Source organism: Dendroctonus ponderosae, unplaced genomic scaffold, assembly GCF_020466585.1.
Source record: "Dendroctonus ponderosae isolate FM_Combo_2020 unplaced genomic scaffold, Dpon_F_20191213v2 Dpon_F_20191213_6, whole genome shotgun sequence".
Classification (NCBI taxonomy): domain Eukaryota; kingdom Metazoa; phylum Arthropoda; class Insecta; order Coleoptera; family Curculionidae; genus Dendroctonus; species Dendroctonus ponderosae.
This window is the reverse complement of record NW_026018814.1, coordinates 6,225,096-6,246,254: the sequence shown is the minus strand read 5'-3', so window position 1 is coordinate 6,246,254 and position 21,159 is coordinate 6,225,096. Positions and strand designations below refer to the sequence as shown.

The window sequence follows — 21,159 nt, the reverse complement described above, 5'->3', positions numbered from 1 at the left end:
TCAGCTTATAGTTGCAAAATATGTAAAACGAATTTATTAGGGCTTATTTTCAATTGTCTATATTATTTCTATGATTAATTGTGTTTACCACGCATAAAAATGGATTTTTCCCTTCATATACCCTTTGATTCCTTTATGATTAAATCTTCTCAATTTAGTTTAATTTTTTTAGCCTTGGAATAGTTCAGTTGGAATTTTTTTTTTTGAACATACGCGCGATGGCTTACATTATGTATACATATAGTGTGTCAAGTGTATGCTGTCTCTATAGCTCTTCCTCGTTTTACCGTCTATTTTAAACAGATAGAACGTCTTCCAATCACCAAAATTAATTTATTCGTTAGTCCTATTCAGATACAAGTTGTAGCAGACGTCCATGAACAACATACACAAGAGCAGTCACAAAAAACACGCTATAATGCGAAAAGTATTAAGTAATGTTGAACGCCAAAAACGATTTCGTGCTAAAAAAGCAGCATTAAGTAATAGATCAACTCAAAGTGGCTTTCATCAACCACCAACTAGTGCTGAACGTCAAAGATTATACAAAGCAAATAAGAAATTACGACACAAAATACACAAACTCAAGAAGAAGAGTTTACACAAACTCAAAAAACACACACAAAAAAAATAGCAATTTTGACGTAAATTACCACGTCGTCTTTTTGCGCGCTTTCCACGTTCAGGAACGGGTGTAAAATTAACACTTATACTCACCAATAAATTAAAAATCCAATAGGCACTATTAATAAAATGAAGGGCAACATATAGAGATGGTTGAAGGACCCCGTGTTTGTAGGCGTCGTTGGTGGTATTGCAGAGCGTGGGGTAATAAGTTTCTCATAATACACTACGTCGTGTTCTTGGCCTCTATATTTGTTCGTAATAATAAAAATAATACAATATCTGGTATCCGGTTTAATTAACCGTTTCTCGTCCAACCCGGTTATAGATATTGTTTTCGTTTCATTGTCTTTAACCTGAAAATAAACAATTAATCCATAAGTACATCTAAATATAAGTCAGTTCTAGAGGAGGAATTTGGTTGTTGGACTTGATCAACAAAATAGCTCAATTTTTGTTAGACTGTGTCAAAAACGTAATTTATATCTATATAAATATATCTTTGGCGCAAGTAGCCACAGACAAGATCTGCGCTAAATAGGAATATTTTCATCGTTACCCACAGAGCGTTGCGCTGCGGGTAACGATTAAAAATTTGAATTTTTTTGAATTGACTCGGCTGCGGTTTCTTTTTTAATTATTTTACAAAAGTTCCGAAACAAAATGAGCTTGGATTAGGTTCTTCAAAAGTAGGATTAGTGCGAAACCGAAGCATGTTTTTTTCTCTGAGGCTTGAGAAATTTTGAAAAAACACGTAAATCTAAAACTTTTTAGAAAACTGCCAACATTTCCTGATCGATGGTTCAGTTTCTAAAGAGGCCATTTAGTTCTCTCTGGAATGATGTAAAAATGAGCGTTCTTGCTCATTTTGCTTCCGGGAAATGAGCAAAAACGGCACGAAAAACATGAGATTTTTGCATAATCCTGCACCTATGTGTGTGATATTGAAATTTAGCGTTCTGGGTCAAAACTACTCGAATTTCCTCACTCATGTTGTGATCACTGAATCGAATTTTCAATTCTCTATCCAACGGTGCCAAAGCTAATGATTTGGCTCAAATGAAACAGAGCACGCTTTTCCAGATGCAAGTAACATGACTTCATCCATCAGATGTTAAAAGAGGCTCACTTAATTTTGATTCACTATGCAAACGCGTATGAAAGACTTCGATATGTAGCACAGAACGGAAAATGAACTGTCGTAAATAATAAAATATTTAATAAAATCTAAATAATTTAGACATATTACCTTTAGGACTTGCGAGATCCAGGTCAGACCATAGGGGTGACACAAGTTATCAGCCAACTTCTCATTTTTAATTGAATCCACATAAACAGGAATACTCTCGTTGAAGTCTTGTACGGCTACGGTGACGGTATAAGAGTCTAGTCTTTTATCTAGGTGAGGCAGTTTAAACATTATTGCCTTGTCTCCTTTCCCAAGCAATTTAGGACTCTGATCTATATGATCACCCAGCTCTTCTTTCTTCACCGTGGTTATAACGAAGTCGCTTCTATACTTACTATTCATTGATTGTATATAAAGGTTGTATTCCTGACTGTATGGCAGATATTTAATCTGTTGAAGTTAAATGGAATTGTTACATTTCCAATCACCAGTATATAGGTTGGTTTGCTCACCTTGTAGTTATACTCTGGTAGATACGCGCCATCGACAATCTTGTAAACCTCGTGAATAGTTTGAAGTTCCTCAGAGTATTCCGTGACGAAGTAGGTACTATTCAAAATTATATTGAATCCTTCTATAGTACCATTGGGGTAATGGGGATGCCTCCAGATTATGTTTAAATTGCAGTAGTCATTGCTTTCGTGGCAGTCAATAACCTGGTGAGTTACATTCTCGGGCATTGCGGGTACTGCAATATCATGTGAAACCACTCAACCAACAACTCTTTGAATATTACCTCTATCAACAGTTTCAGCTAAAATTTCAGTTGCCTTCCCAAACCTATTGGTGTTAGCGTTTTTAATGCTGACTTTGAAAGTAAAGTTCTGATTAGGCATCAAGTAATCAACATCAAGGCATAGTTTCGTTGGCCAAATGGTGCAATTAGTTATCTTCGATATGGTGGATTTACACTTGGCTCGAGACAAAACGTTGCATTTAGTTAACTCCACTTCAACTGGGATCCCTTCGGAGGCTAAGGGAAGATCATAGCGAAGAGATGCTGTATTTGATCCCATAGCGTATAGTTCCAAGTTTCGCACAGCAGGCGCAACTAAACCAACATATATTTGAGACCATATTTCATTAGAGACCAAATTACCTTAACTTATATTAATATAATAATGCGATGGGATATAAATGGGAAAAATATATAAAATTATTTCAGATCTATGAAATCCGAAAACAAAAAATCTGTGAAATGTAAAAAATTTATTTTTATATCCTAAATGTGAATATTGAATTAAATGATGGAAATGTAATACTTATGTAAATACTTAAATCAGTTTATTTTTATGAAATTGATATGAATGAAGTATATCCAGTAAAAACGTAAGTCCGGACTATATTTAAAAGAGTATTTTCTTAGAGATCACCACATCACTAAAATGCGATCTATATTGTATAATAATAATAATAATAATACTAAAATACAGCTAGAAAACCCTACGTAGACTCAAAGTACCCGCGATGCAACGACACTGCCTGGTTCTACCACCTAAAGAACATTTAATACTAATATTATAATTTTAAACATTAAAGTGCATATACGTAAACCTAAATTTTGAAACATATATCAAACTAAATTCTAACAGTAGCAATCTTGTTATTGGAAGTTCGATGGCAACTTTTCTTGTTATTTGTTACTTCTAGTGTTTTGATGTATTTATTTTATATTGCATTGTTTTATCGTATCGCTAGAAGCCCCTGATCAGCTTGATATTGTACATTTTCCATATGTGGCGTTTCATGTACAGCATATCTAGATACCTATATTAGTTGCGAATTGTTTGAAATCTGGTTTGTCTCAATAAAATATTTAAAAATTGACGTGTTTGATTCAACACAGTTTTTGTCTTCGTAGAGACAGTTATACAGCCCGTGTGATTTTTTCAATTATGTTTTACTGTATTTTTGCAATTTAATAACTATGTGCCTTTAAAACGTTTATAGTTTACTTCATTTTGTTTAACATTATTATACAGTTTTATTAAATACATTTTAAAATATGACTAGAGTCAAGAAGTGGCAATAGACTGTTTAGTGACGCCCGTGTACGTCGTTTACGGACGTCATTTCACCGTCATATTGCCTTGTTAATCACATCGATAATTCGAAACCAAATTGTTCGTGTTGACATGCAATCACGTCTGTTTCTCGTGATTATTACGTGTTGGCCATCTGATAAAATTCGGAATCGAGTGTGTTCACGCTATATCACACATTTAGGTAAATCAACTCTGCACTAAATTTTGGTTCAAAATAAAACTAATTAAATAAATTCGTGTTGCGGATTGTCCTCGGAGCAATGTTCGTAATTGTGAGACTTGGTAATACGGATTTCTACTTCATACATACATTCAATAAATAAAAATTAGTTAGGACGACTTCCACTTTCCCAAAAGAATACATTTGCTTGTAATAAATGACTCCATATTTGACAAATTTGGAGCCAGTTCAAGGAACGTACTCATGATTCATGGTCGAGATTGTACACGTTAAGCTTTGAGGAGTACATTTGAAAATTTACCAACAAACTATTATTTTTAGTTTTTCATAGAAATATAATAACATTTTTTTTTTCATTTTAAATAAACATTGCTGTGTTTTAGTGTAGCGATTAGCTACGCTACAAGGCTGCGAAATGACCATTTCAAACTTTCTATAGCAACGTTGAAGTTTCATCTCTAGTTCACGTGTATTTACTGGCAATATTTGATAGCTGCATCTCGAGCTACCTACTAGGTTCTATCATTATTTCTTGTTGCTTAAAAAATAAGGACTTAATTTACTAATACTCACCACCAGGAAAAGTTGAAAATTCATACGTCAAAGTTTGAGTATGCCGACCGTTATTCAGGTTCATCGCATTTCTGGCGGTAACAACTGTTAAATTATGTTTAGTGTATGATTTCAAACCGTGGATCAGATGGCTATTTGAGGTTTCATATTCCAAAATCTTTTTAAACTTCAGTTCATCGTTGGACACAATGATATTGTAAATCAGGTTTCCATAATGCAATTCACAGTTGGGGCTATCCCAAGAAATGTTTACTGATGTATCGAGAGGCTCGATGCGCATTTTAAAGGGCAATTCTTCTAATATTGGCTCGACTAAAAATTAATCGGATGTTTTAGTTGGAACTTTTACAATCACGATTTGAGTACATGTGCTTGATATTAAACTTATTTGCGTGCTTCATTACTGCTCGTAAAAATTGATATACACAGAAGTAAAATTACTAATATAAAAATCTACATTGTTTAAAAAAATAACATGTCTGATTGTATTTATTTCTTGAAAATTATTTAAAAGTAGATGGTTTCATTAAACTTTTGATCAATTAATTTTTGCTGTTAGTTTAATTTGTTTTAATTGCACCTTTTCAAATAGGTATGCCTGATTTTTGTTGGTAACTTGCAACACTTTTTAGGATAAGCATTTCGGTAAAAATTAGGGCAATATATTTAAATTGAAGCCAATAGATAATAATTAATCATAGTATAAAGTTACTAATTAAGTTTAATTACGCCAAAACACTAAATCGAAAAGCAAATTAATTTTTATTCAAATTTACCTGTCTCTAGAGTCCTGACACGTAACAGCTTATCTTTGCCATGTAGGACAGAGGATAAAGTAATGTTATATAAAGTGGAAGGAATTAGCTTTGAAAGAGTAACTTCGTTGAGATTTGTCCTTAAAAATCCACTCGATTTAAGTCGTGGTGAGTTACTGACATCTGGACAATCCGTGTTTCCCTGCAAGGCAATCAATTCACGCAAATCATTTTAAGGCTTTAGCCAATGAAAATAATAATGTCGACCAGATCTCTATTGATGAAGTCATTTCCCCAACAACTTTAATGCTATTTTAAAACTGTATAAAGCAAACCTGTGCAGCATCCAGTTCTCCGCAAAATGAAATTTTTGACCTTAATTGGAGTGGAAACATATCCGATAGTTAATTTGTCTTCCGAATCTATATATTTCTGTTCCACAATTATTTGAGGAACAAACAATCAACGTGTAGCCTGCTAATAATTTTTAAAAAGCTTATAATAATTATTTTTTATATTTATAGCAGTCGAAGCAGTTCGAAAGAGATAAAAATTATAGTTATTAAGAATTCCTTATAACTCATAACTTTAAAATAGATACGGAAATATAAATTTAATCCCAGTTTTTTTGTGGCCGCAGGGTGTGGAGCTGTTTGAAAATTTAGAAGGCGTGTGAAAGCCAACAGGTGGATGGAAAAAAATTATTTAAAAATATCTCTTGATTTTTATTGCAATCAAATCATGGTTTTGAAAAATATTGAAATCGGCCAATTTTCGTTGAAAAAAATCTGTATACAAAAGCCTAGACCTTTAGAAAAACGTAGCATGTTGGGGGGTATTTTGGCGCTGTATCGATCGACAATTCAAGAATGCCACTTTTGCGGTGGGGATTAGATGAGTGCTGAAGGGTGGAAGAAGTTCTCTTTTGTATTGTTAGCCCGACGCACATTGAGCGCTTTCCATAAGCGTAGTTAACCAATATGTACAAGAGCGGAAATCAATACAAATTTAATATATATATTACTTGGCCTTACTACAACTTTGCGCCATTTAAACGTAGATAAAAGCAGGTGTAGTCGTACCACACCCAAAACTTCTAATATTCTTATATGATTGTGCCAAATTGTTCTCATTTTCCTTTTTCGTTGGATCACTCTGTATATGACATAGACAAAGATAAATTATGTACAAAGTAACGATTGTGTTCATCAAAATATGCAATCACATGTACCCGCTTAATATGAGATTTTCCCCCAAAAACTCAGTGCCTTTTACCGGTTCTATTAGTCAGGGTTTTTGTATTTGTTCCATAAGACCGACAAACTCTTAAGGGTGGACTTGGACATAGACAAACCTACTTTGTTTCATACGTATCTACAAAAGCATAACTTTTACAGGCTTTTAAAATTCCTAAAAACTCCTGTATAACCAACATATCAAAAACACTTCGACCGTTTTGCCAAACTGTAATAAAACAATTTGATATAAGGCCTAATAATCATAAACATAATTGTAAAAAAATGCTATTCCAGTTGCTTTAATTAAAAACGAAAACACCCTGTTTTGCGATAACAATAAAATACAAATTAGTACATTACTATTCAAGTATCGCCTGGTTGTGCATTCTTACGTACTTTCATTAAAAAAAAAAAACATACCTGATAAAATATAAAATAGGTAATATAGTGATCCGGATCCTCTTCGGCCCAAGTCAGCGTTATAGACGTATCGTTTGCTGCAGTTTTAATCGGGGGAAAGTCTGAAAATATATGATCTACTATCATAATGAAAGAAGCATTATCAGCGCAAATCTGTTAGTACCTTCTACGGCATCATAATCTAGAGATTCAGGTCTAAAGTTTGGCTTCTTGATAAGCTGACAAGAAATGTCAGTAACACTTGTATCATCCTCGGCAAAGGACTGGTTGAGATGTAAAAGGGTTGTTTTGACCTCTGTAAAGGGACGTAATTAACAACCGTTTCAGTAACAACTGATTAATTCGATATTAATAGTATATTACGGTACAAGAGACGAAGTCACAAGTCGAAGTTTCGCCACTGCTTAAAATTGACGCCCTCGGTTTCGCCTCGGGCGCATGCACGCAGTGGCGGGCCTTCGACTTTCGTCTCGCGTACCGTATATACCGACCGATACAAAGTGTTAAAAATAAGTTTCAAAATGACGTTGAGACAAACTTTTTTTTGAAAATTTTATCTTATAATAGTATAAAATAATAAAAGTGAATTCGAGTGGATGCATCTGTCATTTTTTACATAAAATTTCAAATATTTAAGAAACGGTTAGACTTAGGAATATATTGTACACGAACTATATTTAGAATTTAGAGTAAAATCCAAAAATCAAGTAATCTATAGGGTGTTCCATTTAAAATAAGCAAGTTGATACCTACTTCCGGTATAACCAGTATCTTAAAAATATTTTAGATTGCTTGCTCTCAACGACACACCGTCCAATTTTCAACCGTTTCCGTTGGGACACCCTGTATAGAATTTTGAAAATATTGGCAAAACAGTCAGTGACAAACAGTCAAGCTGTCAGCTTGCGTGGCGAAAAGTTTTACTTTCCACACGGGACAAAGAAAATGTAATTGCATAATGGACGCAAAGGTAAATTGTCATTGTCATGTCATTGTAATGAGTAAAAGTGATTCTTTCGCTATCGAAAACAGTGGCGAAAATGTGTACTTTCCACAAGGGAGAAGAAAATATAGTTTGCTCAACTCTTGTAAAAGCCATTTAATATTACGTGTCTAGTGGCGTCACCAAAAGTTAATAAGAATGTTTGGATGGCTGGTTTAGGGCTGAATTAAAAACTCCTCTTATACTCTAAAAGTGGGCGACGTTTCGACCCTCTGTTCAGGTCTTTCTCAAGACTAGAAAGACAGATGATAGTCTGATGCAGCCACTTGGGCAGTCAACTAACTATATTCAGTGATCAAACGACGCCAATAACCACCAAAACCTATTCCTATTTCATATAAAAATATGAAATAGTAGATATGAAAAAAAATATTTTTATTGAAATAGAGAAAGAAATAAAGTAAATAGGTAAAGAAAAAAACCTGTGGCAGTTATGAAACATATGATATGGCCAAATGTTAAAAGGGAATATAATAATATAGGGCTGAAGGTGTTTGTAGTGGGAATGTCAGCCCTGGAAGAGAGGGAAATCGTCCCCACCCCCCATTCCTTTCAAGGCCGCCTCCTCTGGGGAGCAAGGGACACAGACTATTGATCAGTGTTCCTTTGCAAACGCATCACGAATTTTTATTTGTGCTTCAGCCTTTCCTGCCACATTCATATCCGGATAAGGTGTGTATTACCTAGACTTTGTGCCACTTTGTAAATGTAAAAGTTTGGTGAACTAGTCGTAACAAAGTGATTTTTTTAGTAGTCAAAATGACAAAGTTAAACCAGGAAGCGGGTGCATCAGTTAAAGACAGTTCAAATAAATTACCCCTTGATGCTAATGTGCTGATGAGTCGGGTTTGCAAGCTGGAGGAGCACTTAAAAGCCGGGCTAATTGAGCTGAAAAGTGCCGTTTACGGAACCGAAGAGGTGAGAACTCCTGACACATTGAGCGAATGTGCGGCGAGGATAACAAAATTTGAAACGCACGTGAAAGAAGAAATAGCTAAAATTAAATCAGCGCTCGTACAAACGGATACAAAACTAGATGACTTGCATCAACGGATGTTATCCAATAACTTAATATTTTTCGGAATCCAAGAAAAAACAGAAGAACGCGTAAAGACAACAATTTGCGAAACTGTTAGGGATCAGCTGGGATATATCATTGGCTCAAAAGATATCGATTTTAGTTTTCGGTTGGGAAAACTTGGATCACATCATTGTCGGCCCATATTGGTGGGTTTTGTAAACCGGTGGGTACGCAACGACATTTTTTCTTCAAAAAGTTTGCTAAAGGGCACGAAGATTGTCATTAAAGAAAATCTTACACCAAGTCGTTTGAAACTATTCAAGGAAATATCTGGTTTGGTGGGATTTCGAAATTGCTGGACAATGGGCGGCAATGTATACGTAAAATTCGGAGACACAAGACGACAGATAAAAGAGATTTCCGACTTAAAGGAATCGGATTAGAAGACGGAAACTTGCAGTTACAAGTTTCCGTTTTTCGAGGCAATTCAGTTTTTAACGTTGTCTGTCAATGTTGCACAAATATTTAACTTTATGTCGTTTGTGTGCACATTGTTGCAATCAAGAAATGCAGCAATTTCAAATCTGTCCCACATTTGCTGTATATATTTACATTTAGAACGTAAAATGTTCAAAATATTTGTAAGGGGGTTTTCAATGGAGAATGAAAGATATCTGTTAAAGTAGTATTGCAATTCAGATCAGAAGTTATTAAAAATTGTGTCAACTATTTTCCATAGAAATAAATATACATATATATTTACACCGATATATTTTTTACTGATATAAAGCCACGGCTGAAGCAATTAAGCAAACGATTCCACATGTTTAAACATCCACAAGCAATATTGTACATATTTATAATTAAATAAAGATTCTCAAGAGAAAACGTTTGTACTTCATTAGTTTTAACTGAGTCCCTACTGTGTTAAGTTTATATATAGAAAAAAATCACCAAAACCAAATTAAGTATTATGCTTATTTTACGACTGAAAACTTGTATCACTAAACATAATTCCCAATGGGTTATTTTGTTGGCTTAAACCGTTAATATTTTAGTGCGAATTTCAAAAATTGAGGAAGTTTCTGAGTACTTTTGCCGACGTTTCGACCCTTTATCGGGGTCATCCTCAGGACAAAGTGACAAAGTTAGAAAAAAAGTCGCTGAATTAGTTCGAACTGAAGTAATAGTTAGCATTGCAAAGCCTTAATAAATTGAAGAGCTCTTTCCTTTTCTGTACTTCCTTTTTGCAACAACTGCGTTTCAAATTAGGACTTCAACACTAATATTCGCGCTTACGTGTCTTCGTTGACCAAACCTGTATATTTTTGTATATAATTTAGCACGCAATTAAACTTACCATTTTCGTTGCAGATTCTAACTTCGTCATAACCCCACCAACCTTTAGTTTCATTCTCTGCTTGACTTGAAAACTCGGTTTGAATGAAAATGTTAAATCGCTGAAATTTGAAGTTTTCTTGTTTCAGCTTAATTTCGATCCACTTGTAATTCTGAAATAAAATTGCTGGTATTATTTTTCAACGAAAGTGAATATTAGGTTAACGATACTATGGCGAATAATAAATCAAATAAAGTTATTAAATCAAGTATGATTGTACATTTCCAGCACTTGATGAAGTTCATTCAGCAATGGACCGAAACATTCCTGCAACCTTAGTATCTTTACAAATTATTTTAATTTGTTGCTTGATTTTTGGAGTATTTTTTGTGTTTACCTACGTACTCTATGTAGTAATCCCTTGTTCTGCTTTTTGTGATATTTTATTTTTTATTACGATTAAGTACACTGTTTTTGACCAATATTTTTTTCGCACTGCTTGTTTTCAGTGTCTACCTTTTCCTTCTCAGTAGAATATTTTTTTCGATCTTAGCAGTATGTTTTCTTCTCTAAATCCGATGTTTATTCTCCATTTCACGCCGAAATACAGGAAAACAGACATCAGCAACAATCATTTTTCTAACTCCAGATATTAGAAAATAATAGATTTCTTGTAGTAATAAGTAAGTAAATATAGTTCTTTCGTAGTTAATTTTTAAACTTTGGAAATATTTGGGCGGTTTTGTATTTTTACATTAAGCTCACCCAAAGCTTTTCTCTAAATAATCGCTTCAGATATGAGAATTTGTAATACAACAAGCATCAGCTTGCTGGTAGTGCGGATTTGGTTCCGATTAAACCATTGATTCCTTCACAAGAAATTTTCAGACTTTGGGAACATTTTGGGGGTTTTATATTTTTCCATCTGGCCCATCTCAAGCTTGTCTCTAAAGAACCACTTAGAGATATACAAATATGGGTTCCACTTTTATGTCTTTTGTCAAAAAAAGGCAAGAGTTTTAGCTTTTCCTGTTTTATTATTATTGCAAAATCGACTGAAACATGACGCCGCGTTTCTCGACGTTGCTCAAGATCCATTTAAGCCACAGAGTCCGTTTTTTACATTGGATAGATAATGCAAAACTCGATTCAGTTATAACAACGTGCGTGAATAAATTCTGGTAGATTTGTAGCAAAAAGTCGCAAAAATTTGAATATAAGACATTTAGGTGCAAGTTTACGCCAAAATTTCATCAAAAAATTATCTTTTACAAAATGTCAATCTTTAAGGTCAAGTTTCTACAGACTTTACTTTGAAAGTTGGAATTTTTTATTCAAGAATCTGCAGTTGCGTAAAACCGTTCATTTTTAAATCAATATTTACTAAGCACGAAAAATTCAGGATTTACGTGATTTGAATGATTTTTTTTAGTTTTGAAGACATTTAGAGCGCACAACTTTGAACTGGTAGAGCATTTTCGGTGGCTGAGAAATTTATTTTTGAAAAACTAAATTCGATAAATGCCCCGCAATAGTTCGTACGAGCGTTCATGAATACAATTTTCGAATTATATTTTATCGGTTGAAAATCCAAATGAAAAAACTGACGAATTCCAAAATCTTAATTCCCAGATGTTGAAGAGAATTGACTGAATTAGTGCTCAACTCTCATCTTCCAAATAAAAACAGACTTAATTGCTGCTGTTAAGCATTATACAGTATAATTGTACTGCTTTAAGCAGTTACAGACATCATTCGGAAGTTCAGATACGGCATCTTTCACTTTTTTAGATGAATTAATTTATCTTTATTGATCCTGCGAGGATCTGATCGGCATAAAGCTTGAACTCATAGAATAGGTACTTTTGACCCCGGTGTAATATACTGTTTGGCAGTATTAAGGAATCAACATTTATTCTGATTACTAGACTACCAACTACCTCTCTAATACCGATGCAATGAATAGAAGTAGAAGCAAAGCGTCAAATACATACCGTGCTGGGAACAAATTTCAGTTCTTGCCTCGTTGTTCCATTCATATAGAAAAATCTCATTTGGCAATGACTGCAACTCGCCACAAATAAGGAAATGCACAAATTGACGTATGAGCTTCGGATTTGTGGTCCTAGTCTGGAAATTTGAACCGTCTCTGTATACATAAAATTGTCTGGAATAAAGTTAAACATTGTTTAGTCTCAGAAAATTATAATGTTATGTTTCATACTTAGGACAAAATTCCAGAATAATTTAAAAAAACTGTCCTTAGGAACAGCTTTCAAAAAACTATTCTTATCTTTTTTATCATATCAATCAACAATATAATGTTATACTTGAATATCCCACAAATTTTGCAAACAACTTTCTAACTACTTTAGAAAACGACAAATATTTTGATGCAATTTTTACAATGGTTTGTGGACCAATATAGAAAAAAACTCGAATGAGGATACAATTTTAATTGCACAGGAATAAAAAAATCTTAAATTGCATTTCCGGTGACTGGCTGACCGTCCAATTTACCGAACGGTTGTTGACGATGATGCAACCATAACATTTAACATTGAAATTAACGGCTTCGTTATTGTATTGCGCCGAAGGCAACAACCTTTTTAAATCTAAATTTTAATGAAAGTAAAATAGTAGTTTTCCTATACAATGGCACACCTTATTTTAAGCGAAAATTTATTTTATACATTTTTACAACAATAAGCGGTTGTGAGTAAATATAAAACGTATTTTGTACGCAAATTAACCAAGTACCAAACCAAAAGAATAATGAGAAGGAATCTGAGACACCAGCGCAATTTTGGTTACGCAGTTACTTAATTAGGATTGAGTTTATTAAAGATTTCGATTCTTTTAAAACCACTTGTCATTTAGTATTGTGCGGTCTTCAATTTTTGTACCATCTAGAAAATACTATTGATTTGAGAGGTGTTCTGGCAGGTAGAAGAATAGGTTGAATATTGTTCTAAATCTATGTGTTAATTGTATTTTCAAAACCAAAATTGAATTTTTGGTAAAGTTTTCAAAGGTTTTTTGGATTCGTTGATAATGTGGTCTCTCAAATAATAGAGAAGTATGTATGTAAGGGCAGAAAAATAATAAACGACACAGTTAAGCACTTTCTAGTCGAGTATTAGATTATTAAAAACCCATACAGTTTTTAGCAGTTACATTACTAAATTTATTGTCATATATTTGCGGCGTAACTATCATATCGTCATGTAAAATACAAAATATTTTTCGCCAAAACTAGTTTGTCACTAAATAATTATTGTTTTCTGAAACAGAATGATTAAAATTCTGAACCATTTCATTGCATTGGTTGTAAAGAGACCTTTAGGGAGTAGAGAAAATATGTGTTTTGTTAGTTTTTCTCCAAGTATCAACAATCTTCATCTGAAAAATAAAATGTGCCAAGAAGGCAACTATACTTTTCCCATTTATTTGTACCAGAAGTTTTCAATATTTGTTTATTAATTAGTCTCACGATCGCGGCTTCCTGCATTAGGAAATCATGTAAATTGAATGGTGCTTTAACGTGATATCATACATAAGCGATGATTTTGTTAACTTTAATTTAAATACCATTGAAATTCGGTAGACAATTACCAATATTTGGTCAACTAAGTTTGAAAGCTATGATAATTTATTGACCAATGGCAGACCTTTTTAGGCCACTGTAAGTAAATAAACTGATTTTATCTGATTTGTCCAAGCAAACGACAAAAAATCACTTCATTATTGAATATTTAAAAAACGGTTTAAGGAATGTTGAACTTGTTTGCCTAATTCGTTATTTTGGTTACGGGTTTACATTGAAGTACGGTACCTATTCGAGACGCGTGTTGGTTTCCCAAACTGGGGATTTAATGCTGTTTAAAATTTAAACCCTATTGGTTTACTAATTAATAATAATTAATACTTTGGTAAGTTGAATGAAAAGTTAGCATAGCATTAAAAAAATCGACTTAAATTTTCACAATTTATTATTTTTTTATTGACACTTTTGCACTGTACATAGTGCATTTTGTTTCTACTGTTGTTGTCATCTTTGTCCTGATTCACCAGTTTTCATATGGCAGAGAAAAAACAATTTATTTCAGATTAAGTATTCCTTTGGTACCCAATCATTGAGTAAATCTACAAGAAGCATTCTTAAGAAGGTTTGTATTATTCCCTTACCGAATTAATAATAACATAATTTAAACCAGTTTTTGAAACTATATATGCAATGTTACGCATTGATGGGAAATAGATAATCTTTACTTCAGAATATCGTGGCATGTGGCTTATGGGAATTTAAAACCATTATTGATTTCAAAATACCTGTCGAAAGCAAGTTTCTGTTCCAGAAATGCAATGTTAACTATGTGTTAAATTTTCTAGAAATTATTTACCTGACTTCTACATCCATTTCAAATCGACTTTCTTGATGGAACGTACTTTACTTCAACGGAGAGTAAGGAATTCAAGCAAATTTTAAATTTATTTATTAGAAATTTGAAATTAGATCCTCGACTTTTATAGGATTCCAGACAACCCAGATTTTCCTCATTTACGATTGAAAAGAGCAACAAAAACACTGCACTGAGAAAAAATTTAATTTGTATTAAATATTGTATCATTATTTGTTCAAACGCACTTTGCCTTGTCGAAATACGCTTTTTCTCATGTTTGAACAAGAGGTGAAAACAACGATCTCTAGATAAAATAAATAAATAAATAAATAAATATAACTCTGCAAAAGCAAACATAGAAGCCAACAACTTAAATAACTTTAAATTAAGTACTGTTATACTAACTTTCAATAACCTTCCAGAAACTTGGTTCATTGCTTCGTAGTATCGCATACAACGGCTTTATAGGCGAAGAATCAATATGACTGATTAATAGACGATCCATGTTATTCTTATCAATTAAGGTAATATTTCCAGTGTCATCGACTCCAACTTCGAAACTTCGCCATTCATCCTCAGTGATAATATTCGTGGATATCTGCAAACGAGATTAGAACTAAAAAACATTTTTTCGTGTATGTTTAGGCATACTAGTGAGAAATGCAAATATGTTCTATCTATTACCATTGAAGCCATATACAACAGGAAACAATGGTAAATGAGGAATTACAATTTGCATTAATTATTGTTGCCAAATAATATTGTCTATAGCCAAACAAATATTTACTTCGTATTTAGTACTTAGTTAGTGAAGTATAAATTCATGATTCGTTAACTGCACGTCAATCATCTAGCGTTGTATTTCAATTTTTTTTTTCAGCGCCAGCTGAAACATTAATAAATAGCATAATTTTTTGCGCCTGACATTTTTTGACCCTTAGATCAGCCAACAATTTTCTGTAGACGTTTTATGCAAAGAGCAATGGGAATGACAAATTCCCTATTCTAAAGAGATAATCTCTTTACAGTTGCAACACAGTCAGCTTCGTGAGTGACTCCTGAATGACCTTTTAAATTTTAAGTTTTAGTAAAAGTGAATGAAATATCTTCATTTTATGTGAAGATGTGCGTTTGCAAATTAAGTTTGTCGTGTTCAGACATTTTTTTCTTTCATCTGTATAGACTTTATTTAATATGTTTCATACTTTACGGTCACCATGAATGCCTAGCTGCGTTTGTTTTATTTTAATTAACTTTTATCCAAATTTAATTTCAGTGTCTCTGTCAAACATTAACTTTTCCTGAATATCATTGCGCAAACCTTCAAATTACTAATTTTAAAATAGAAAGTAAAATTCTGATTTCGAACTACATATCTAATCGGCCTCGATTATGGGACGTACGACATAGATAATAGGTGAGTGTAGCACAAACCTAAATAATACCGATCTATTTTAAGATACATGCAAGTGAAACGATAAAACCAAATTGTGGATTATAAATGCATTTAATGCCCGCATTTAAAAATATTATCGTTGCCAGTAGCTTAAAACTGTTTTTTTAGCTTTTTTGCAAATGCAACCTAGACTTAGTTAATTCCAGGATCAACGTGTACAACAGATCTTTTTTGAACAACCCGCTGATAAAAACAATTACAAATACATACAATATTCGTGTTGAAGAATTTAAAATAATTTTGAAATTTGAGCAATTACTGAAATTTCTATTTATAGCATAAAATTTATTCAAATATTTATAATTTACAGCTGTATGTTTTTCAGTTTCTGAAAGACAAACAATAACCAAAATTGTACTCTATGTACTCTATGTATGTACTATGTCTTAATGGTACTCTCATGTACCATTAAGAAACATCATTTGACGGATTTCCAACAAAAATAACCATTAGTTCTAATAAAAGATTTCCCAACCTTTTGTATTTTTGGCGAACTTTTATTTTAATAACCAATAATAAAAACATATTTGTGTGTTTTTGAGTGATGGCGACCACTTGAGCAAGTGGCTTCAGTGTTTAATAGGTATCTTATCGAATATGTATAGTAATGTATACCTATTTGATACTGAGTCGCTACTAAATAAAAGCTGTGAAGTCAAATCTGTTATTAAATTCGACTAAAATGCTGAGGCGGCACTTTATTTAATGCAAAGCGTCTGGCGAACTGAGACATTTCAGATGCATTTCAGTTAGATTGCCAACAGTGCAATAAATAAAAACCAGAAAACCAGTCCACTATTATTGAGGATTTCAAAAAAGCAGATATTTTTCGATATCGTATTAAAAAGTTAAAACGCCAACATAGAAATTAAATATATGAGCAAAAGCTATCCTTTTTCTTCTGGCAAAATATTGTTTCCAAGAATTAAATTAGTAAAACGAATTGAAGTTCTGAATTAATGAGGCCATTTTTTCGTTATCTCTGTTATCGGGCATCGGCCTACTGCAGCAATATAAAGCCTTAGTTATAATACACGGTAAGACGTCCACATCCTAAGAACATCCTCTTTTTAAAAATGTGATTTTTAGATCAATCAAAAGATTCAAAAGATTTAGAACCTCCAACAAGCGTTATGTACACCATGGTGTAGTTTCAAAAGAGGCTAAAAAGACTCTTGAAAGAGTTCAAACTTCAATGTTTGGCATAAAAAAGCCAAAAGACAGATAATTCTAATGCTATAGGATTAAACGCTGCACAAGTTATATACGAAACGATAGACAGTAAAATGATTTCGCTAGTTTTCTCCATATTGATATATGTACATATTCACAAATTTAAATTATGGGGTTCCTTGTGGGGTGCAATTATTACTAACTAACTAACTAACTTGTCGACTCGATCAAAATGGACCAACTAGTCAGCTTTTCAATCAACGTTTGATGGTCCTTAGTTAGTAAGTCAGTGCGAAACTCTTTTTTAATTTCATAAAAAGTAAGTAAAAAATTAACTAATAATTAAAGATAATTTAATAAGGACTTTGGTATGCAATTTTTGGGTTTTGATGACAGTTACATTACACGATGCATTGTTACTGAACTAATTAATTTAAACAATAAAGTATTATTTATCATAAGAGAGGATTTTATTGCATATTCAATTCTGTTTCTCATTTTAGGCTGATGTTCAAGTGGGTTTTTTTATGTCATTCGTATATCATTTCATAGGCCCCAATTTATGTAATAACATCTGGAAGTCTTATAAAACTCTAATTGCTTACATATACATGAGTATGTATGATGTATGTATAACTATGTACTAACCTGGGAAAATTCTAGATACGAACTGCTGTAGTTCATATCTGATGGCATGGCGTCGTATTTATTGAGATAAATTTCATGTTTGTCTAGGTGAAAGTAATAACATGGATAGTTACGAGGACTCCAACCAGTACACAAAATAATTTCCACAGACCCAAGAGCTCTAACGGAGAAACCAACTGTGCTGGCATTTTCCAAGTGAAATCGTTGTTCGAATTCTGTTGATGCATTGGTAAGCACGGTAGGAAGATCTGCAAGGAAACATATTTATTAACGACAAAGCAATTTAACAGTAAAAAATCGCTTCTCATCTACATTTTGGATATTTGGATGATTTTGGATTGCTAATGTACAATGTATTGAAGAATTTTAAATAAATGCTTGTGGGAATATACCAGAAATTATGCAACTTTTTGGAAAAACAGTGTTTGGTATTATCAAACTAACTCAACACAAATCTTCAAGAATCTTCGCTACACAGCCTAATTATTTTTTTAGTATCTATCAAAAAATCAATGATTTCTAACCGATTTTTAGGATTCAAGTTCTTCTTACACCTTTGTTAGACGGGTCTCCCAATACAATAAAATAAAATTGTGTTTTATTCGCATAGACTTTTGCAATAAATAGGATCGAAAACTAACAAGAGGCTAAAGTAATTTGAAACATCTAGTAACTTTTACTTTTTGGCTAAGAATCCAAACTTATATTGAAGCGTAATAACGGTTGAAAGTTTAACTTGAACTTTATAATAAAGTTAATTTAAATTGCAATTTGCAAGTTTTATTTATTGGTTTTTGGTGTAGCCAAGTGAATAAAGAACGGTTCTATGTACTCCTGATGGAAATTAAAAGCCGCATTTAGTTACATACTTTCCGGGAAACATAGCACACACTCACTAAAGGTGTATCTTGCAACTTTAACACGAGTGGTAATTTATCCTTAAAGGTTAATTAATGTCAATTTTCCAAACATTTAAATGTATTTGGGGCTCCCAAGTCATCTATATGATTGATTTTCTCAATCAATTGGTTGTTTATTGCAAGAAAATTGACTGGCGTTGGAGCATTGGGGACATAAAATGATGCGGGCTTTAAACTGTTGATTGCGGTCATTCCAGAACAGGCGGGGCCTGATTAATAAGACTTTATAAGTATCAGATGTACTGGAATAATTACCGCGAAACAAGCATAGAGGTCTGCTTTGAACAGATACTTTTAAATAAATACCTAAGGATTAACTAGTAAGAAATGAAGATTAAATTTAAAGGTGAATAAGCTTAGTGTTATCAATAGTTAAGCAATATATCAATAATTTATCAGTTTTACCTGAATTCGTTTTTCTTCCCAACTTTCTACTATATTCAAATGGAAGCTGAAGGTAACAATGACGCAGGACACATTTGTCTCTAATAAAAGCGACACTAGCACTATATTTTTAATTTATTTTTTTTTTCACATCACCTGAGCCCTCCCATTTACCGATTTTTCATTTTAACTATCAACATCAATTACTTTACTTCTTGCTAGATAATATATTTACTTGTTTGCTTACATTTAACACATTTAAAAATAAAGAAAACATATTAATAATTTATTTACTATTATTATTAGATTTTGAGAATTATATCGGTAGGTCGCTCAATAAATTTTTTGTTCATTATGATTATTTTAAGAATACTAACAAGCTATTTCAACCCTTGGATATATCATCAATTTATAAAATTTCTATATTGAGAATACGATTTGAAAAATTAATTTATATTCATTTTTCGAATTGAGATGAACTGAAGACCTAAGATTCTGATGCAGAATAGCCATACATATTGGATAAAATGTGGGAATGTTATAAGCAAAATAACTACCTTAAACGTGGTTGCTAGTTATACAATCAAAACAAAAAATTATTTTTTTGCAAAAAAATGGGTTGAGAGCGCATTGTGAAGTTTATGCTGTAGCATTATTTTTAAAAATTTAAGGGACTCATATTACGGTGTCTGAAAGCAATATTTCGAAAATATCGCTTTTAAAATGCATAGATATTTATTGTACCCAGAAAAACCCATACCGACGTTTTCCATTGTTAATTGTTCTGTAAACAAAATAATTTAGAAAAAATTAAAACTTGACACTCACTATACAGAAACAAGCAAGCATAAAAATTTACTTTAAAACATATTATTACCTTCCCATCTGTTGTCATCAATAAATTGTCTTGTTCGCCAGGAAGTTTCATCGATTTGCCAATCCTTAAGTGTCCACCTAAAGTTGCACTTGTCATTTTTGGAAAACTTGCAGTTATAGTCGTTGTCAATAGATGGGATATATTTGACCGCTGAAACAAAATTTTACCTATGAGTCATTAAAACCAAGTTCTTCAATCCAATAGATTAGTTCAAATTTCTTCTAAAACTATACATAAATGCTCTACTATCAGTTAATCAGAAGTAGATCGTACATATTGTTCTGCACTGGGCTCGTTATTAAGTCCTTTTAGAAATACATGCATTTCTTTAAGTTTCAATGCACATGAAAACTAATTTGTTATACTATTGCCGAAAACTGGAATTGCTCAACTGTGTAGAAGGCTAAATAAATACATCTAGGTATTGAAACATTCAGTGCAAGCCTGCCCTGATTTTAAGTCGTAAATGCCAATCTAATAAAAGCTTTCATGTACTTCAAAGCAAACGCACTTTAAAGTGCACCAACTGAAATGTTTTCTAAAGTCGTGAATTAAGTTTAGCTTTTGCAACGATATTTTTAAAGAACGTGTTTTGCAAAAAAATACCACATGCAACTAATTTTAATACTTTTAAAGATCACAGGGAATACTCTATTAATAGGATACAGACTGTACACTTTAAATGTATTAGATAATAGAAATAATAGTAGAGTTAGAGGTAAAAATTATCCAGGCTTTCTTTATTCTGAAACTTGGCAAGTTACACGCTATTTTCATGTTTACTGGTTTACTCCAAATGTTTCTAAATAGATCTGCAAGTTATCTGTATCAAAATACTAATTTCAAAATGTACTGATTAATAGAAAGACTGTGCTAAATAGAAGATATGTTAGCTGAACGCTGGGGAGAA

At 32.6% G+C, this 21,159-nt stretch overlaps 2 protein-coding genes across 4 annotated transcripts in view; one reads left to right on the top strand and one right to left on the bottom strand.

Moving 5' to 3' along the window:
* The window catches only part of LOC109540509, a gene marked incomplete at its 5' end in the record, with an annotated part of 22,939 nt that extends 2,540 nt beyond the window's left edge, over nucleotides 1-20,399 (bottom strand). The window contains 13 exon segments of one of the 2 annotated variants that reach the window (XM_048667210.1): nucleotides 718-980; nucleotides 1,874-2,203; nucleotides 2,266-2,501; nucleotides 2,550-2,864; nucleotides 4,613-4,924; nucleotides 5,389-5,569; nucleotides 7,026-7,141; nucleotides 7,189-7,320; nucleotides 10,410-10,560; nucleotides 12,383-12,555; nucleotides 15,197-15,389; nucleotides 18,069-18,316; nucleotides 20,250-20,399. In XM_048667210.1, the coding sequence (XP_048523167.1) occupies nucleotides 718-980; nucleotides 1,874-2,203; nucleotides 2,266-2,501; nucleotides 2,550-2,864; nucleotides 4,613-4,924; nucleotides 5,389-5,569; nucleotides 7,026-7,141; nucleotides 7,189-7,320; nucleotides 10,410-10,560; nucleotides 12,383-12,555; nucleotides 15,197-15,389; nucleotides 18,069-18,316; nucleotides 20,250-20,399 (2,800 nt within the window). 2 annotated transcript variants of the gene reach the window in all.
* On the top strand, nucleotides 8,030-9,937 carry LOC109540511. Of its 2 annotated transcripts, none has more exons than XM_019908930.2 (2): nucleotides 8,030-8,700; nucleotides 8,783-9,937. In XM_019908930.2, the coding sequence occupies exon 2, from the start codon at nucleotides 8,788-8,790 to the stop codon at nucleotides 9,490-9,492; it is 705 nt and encodes a 234-aa protein (XP_019764489.1). In that variant the 5' UTR covers nucleotides 8,030-8,700; nucleotides 8,783-8,787; the 3' UTR covers nucleotides 9,493-9,937. The 2 variants fall into 2 exon arrangements, with proteins under 2 accessions (XP_019764489.1, XP_019764488.1); XM_019908929.2 differs by having other exon boundaries at nucleotides 8,780-9,937.
* Nucleotides 20,400-21,159: the final 760 nt, after the last annotated feature.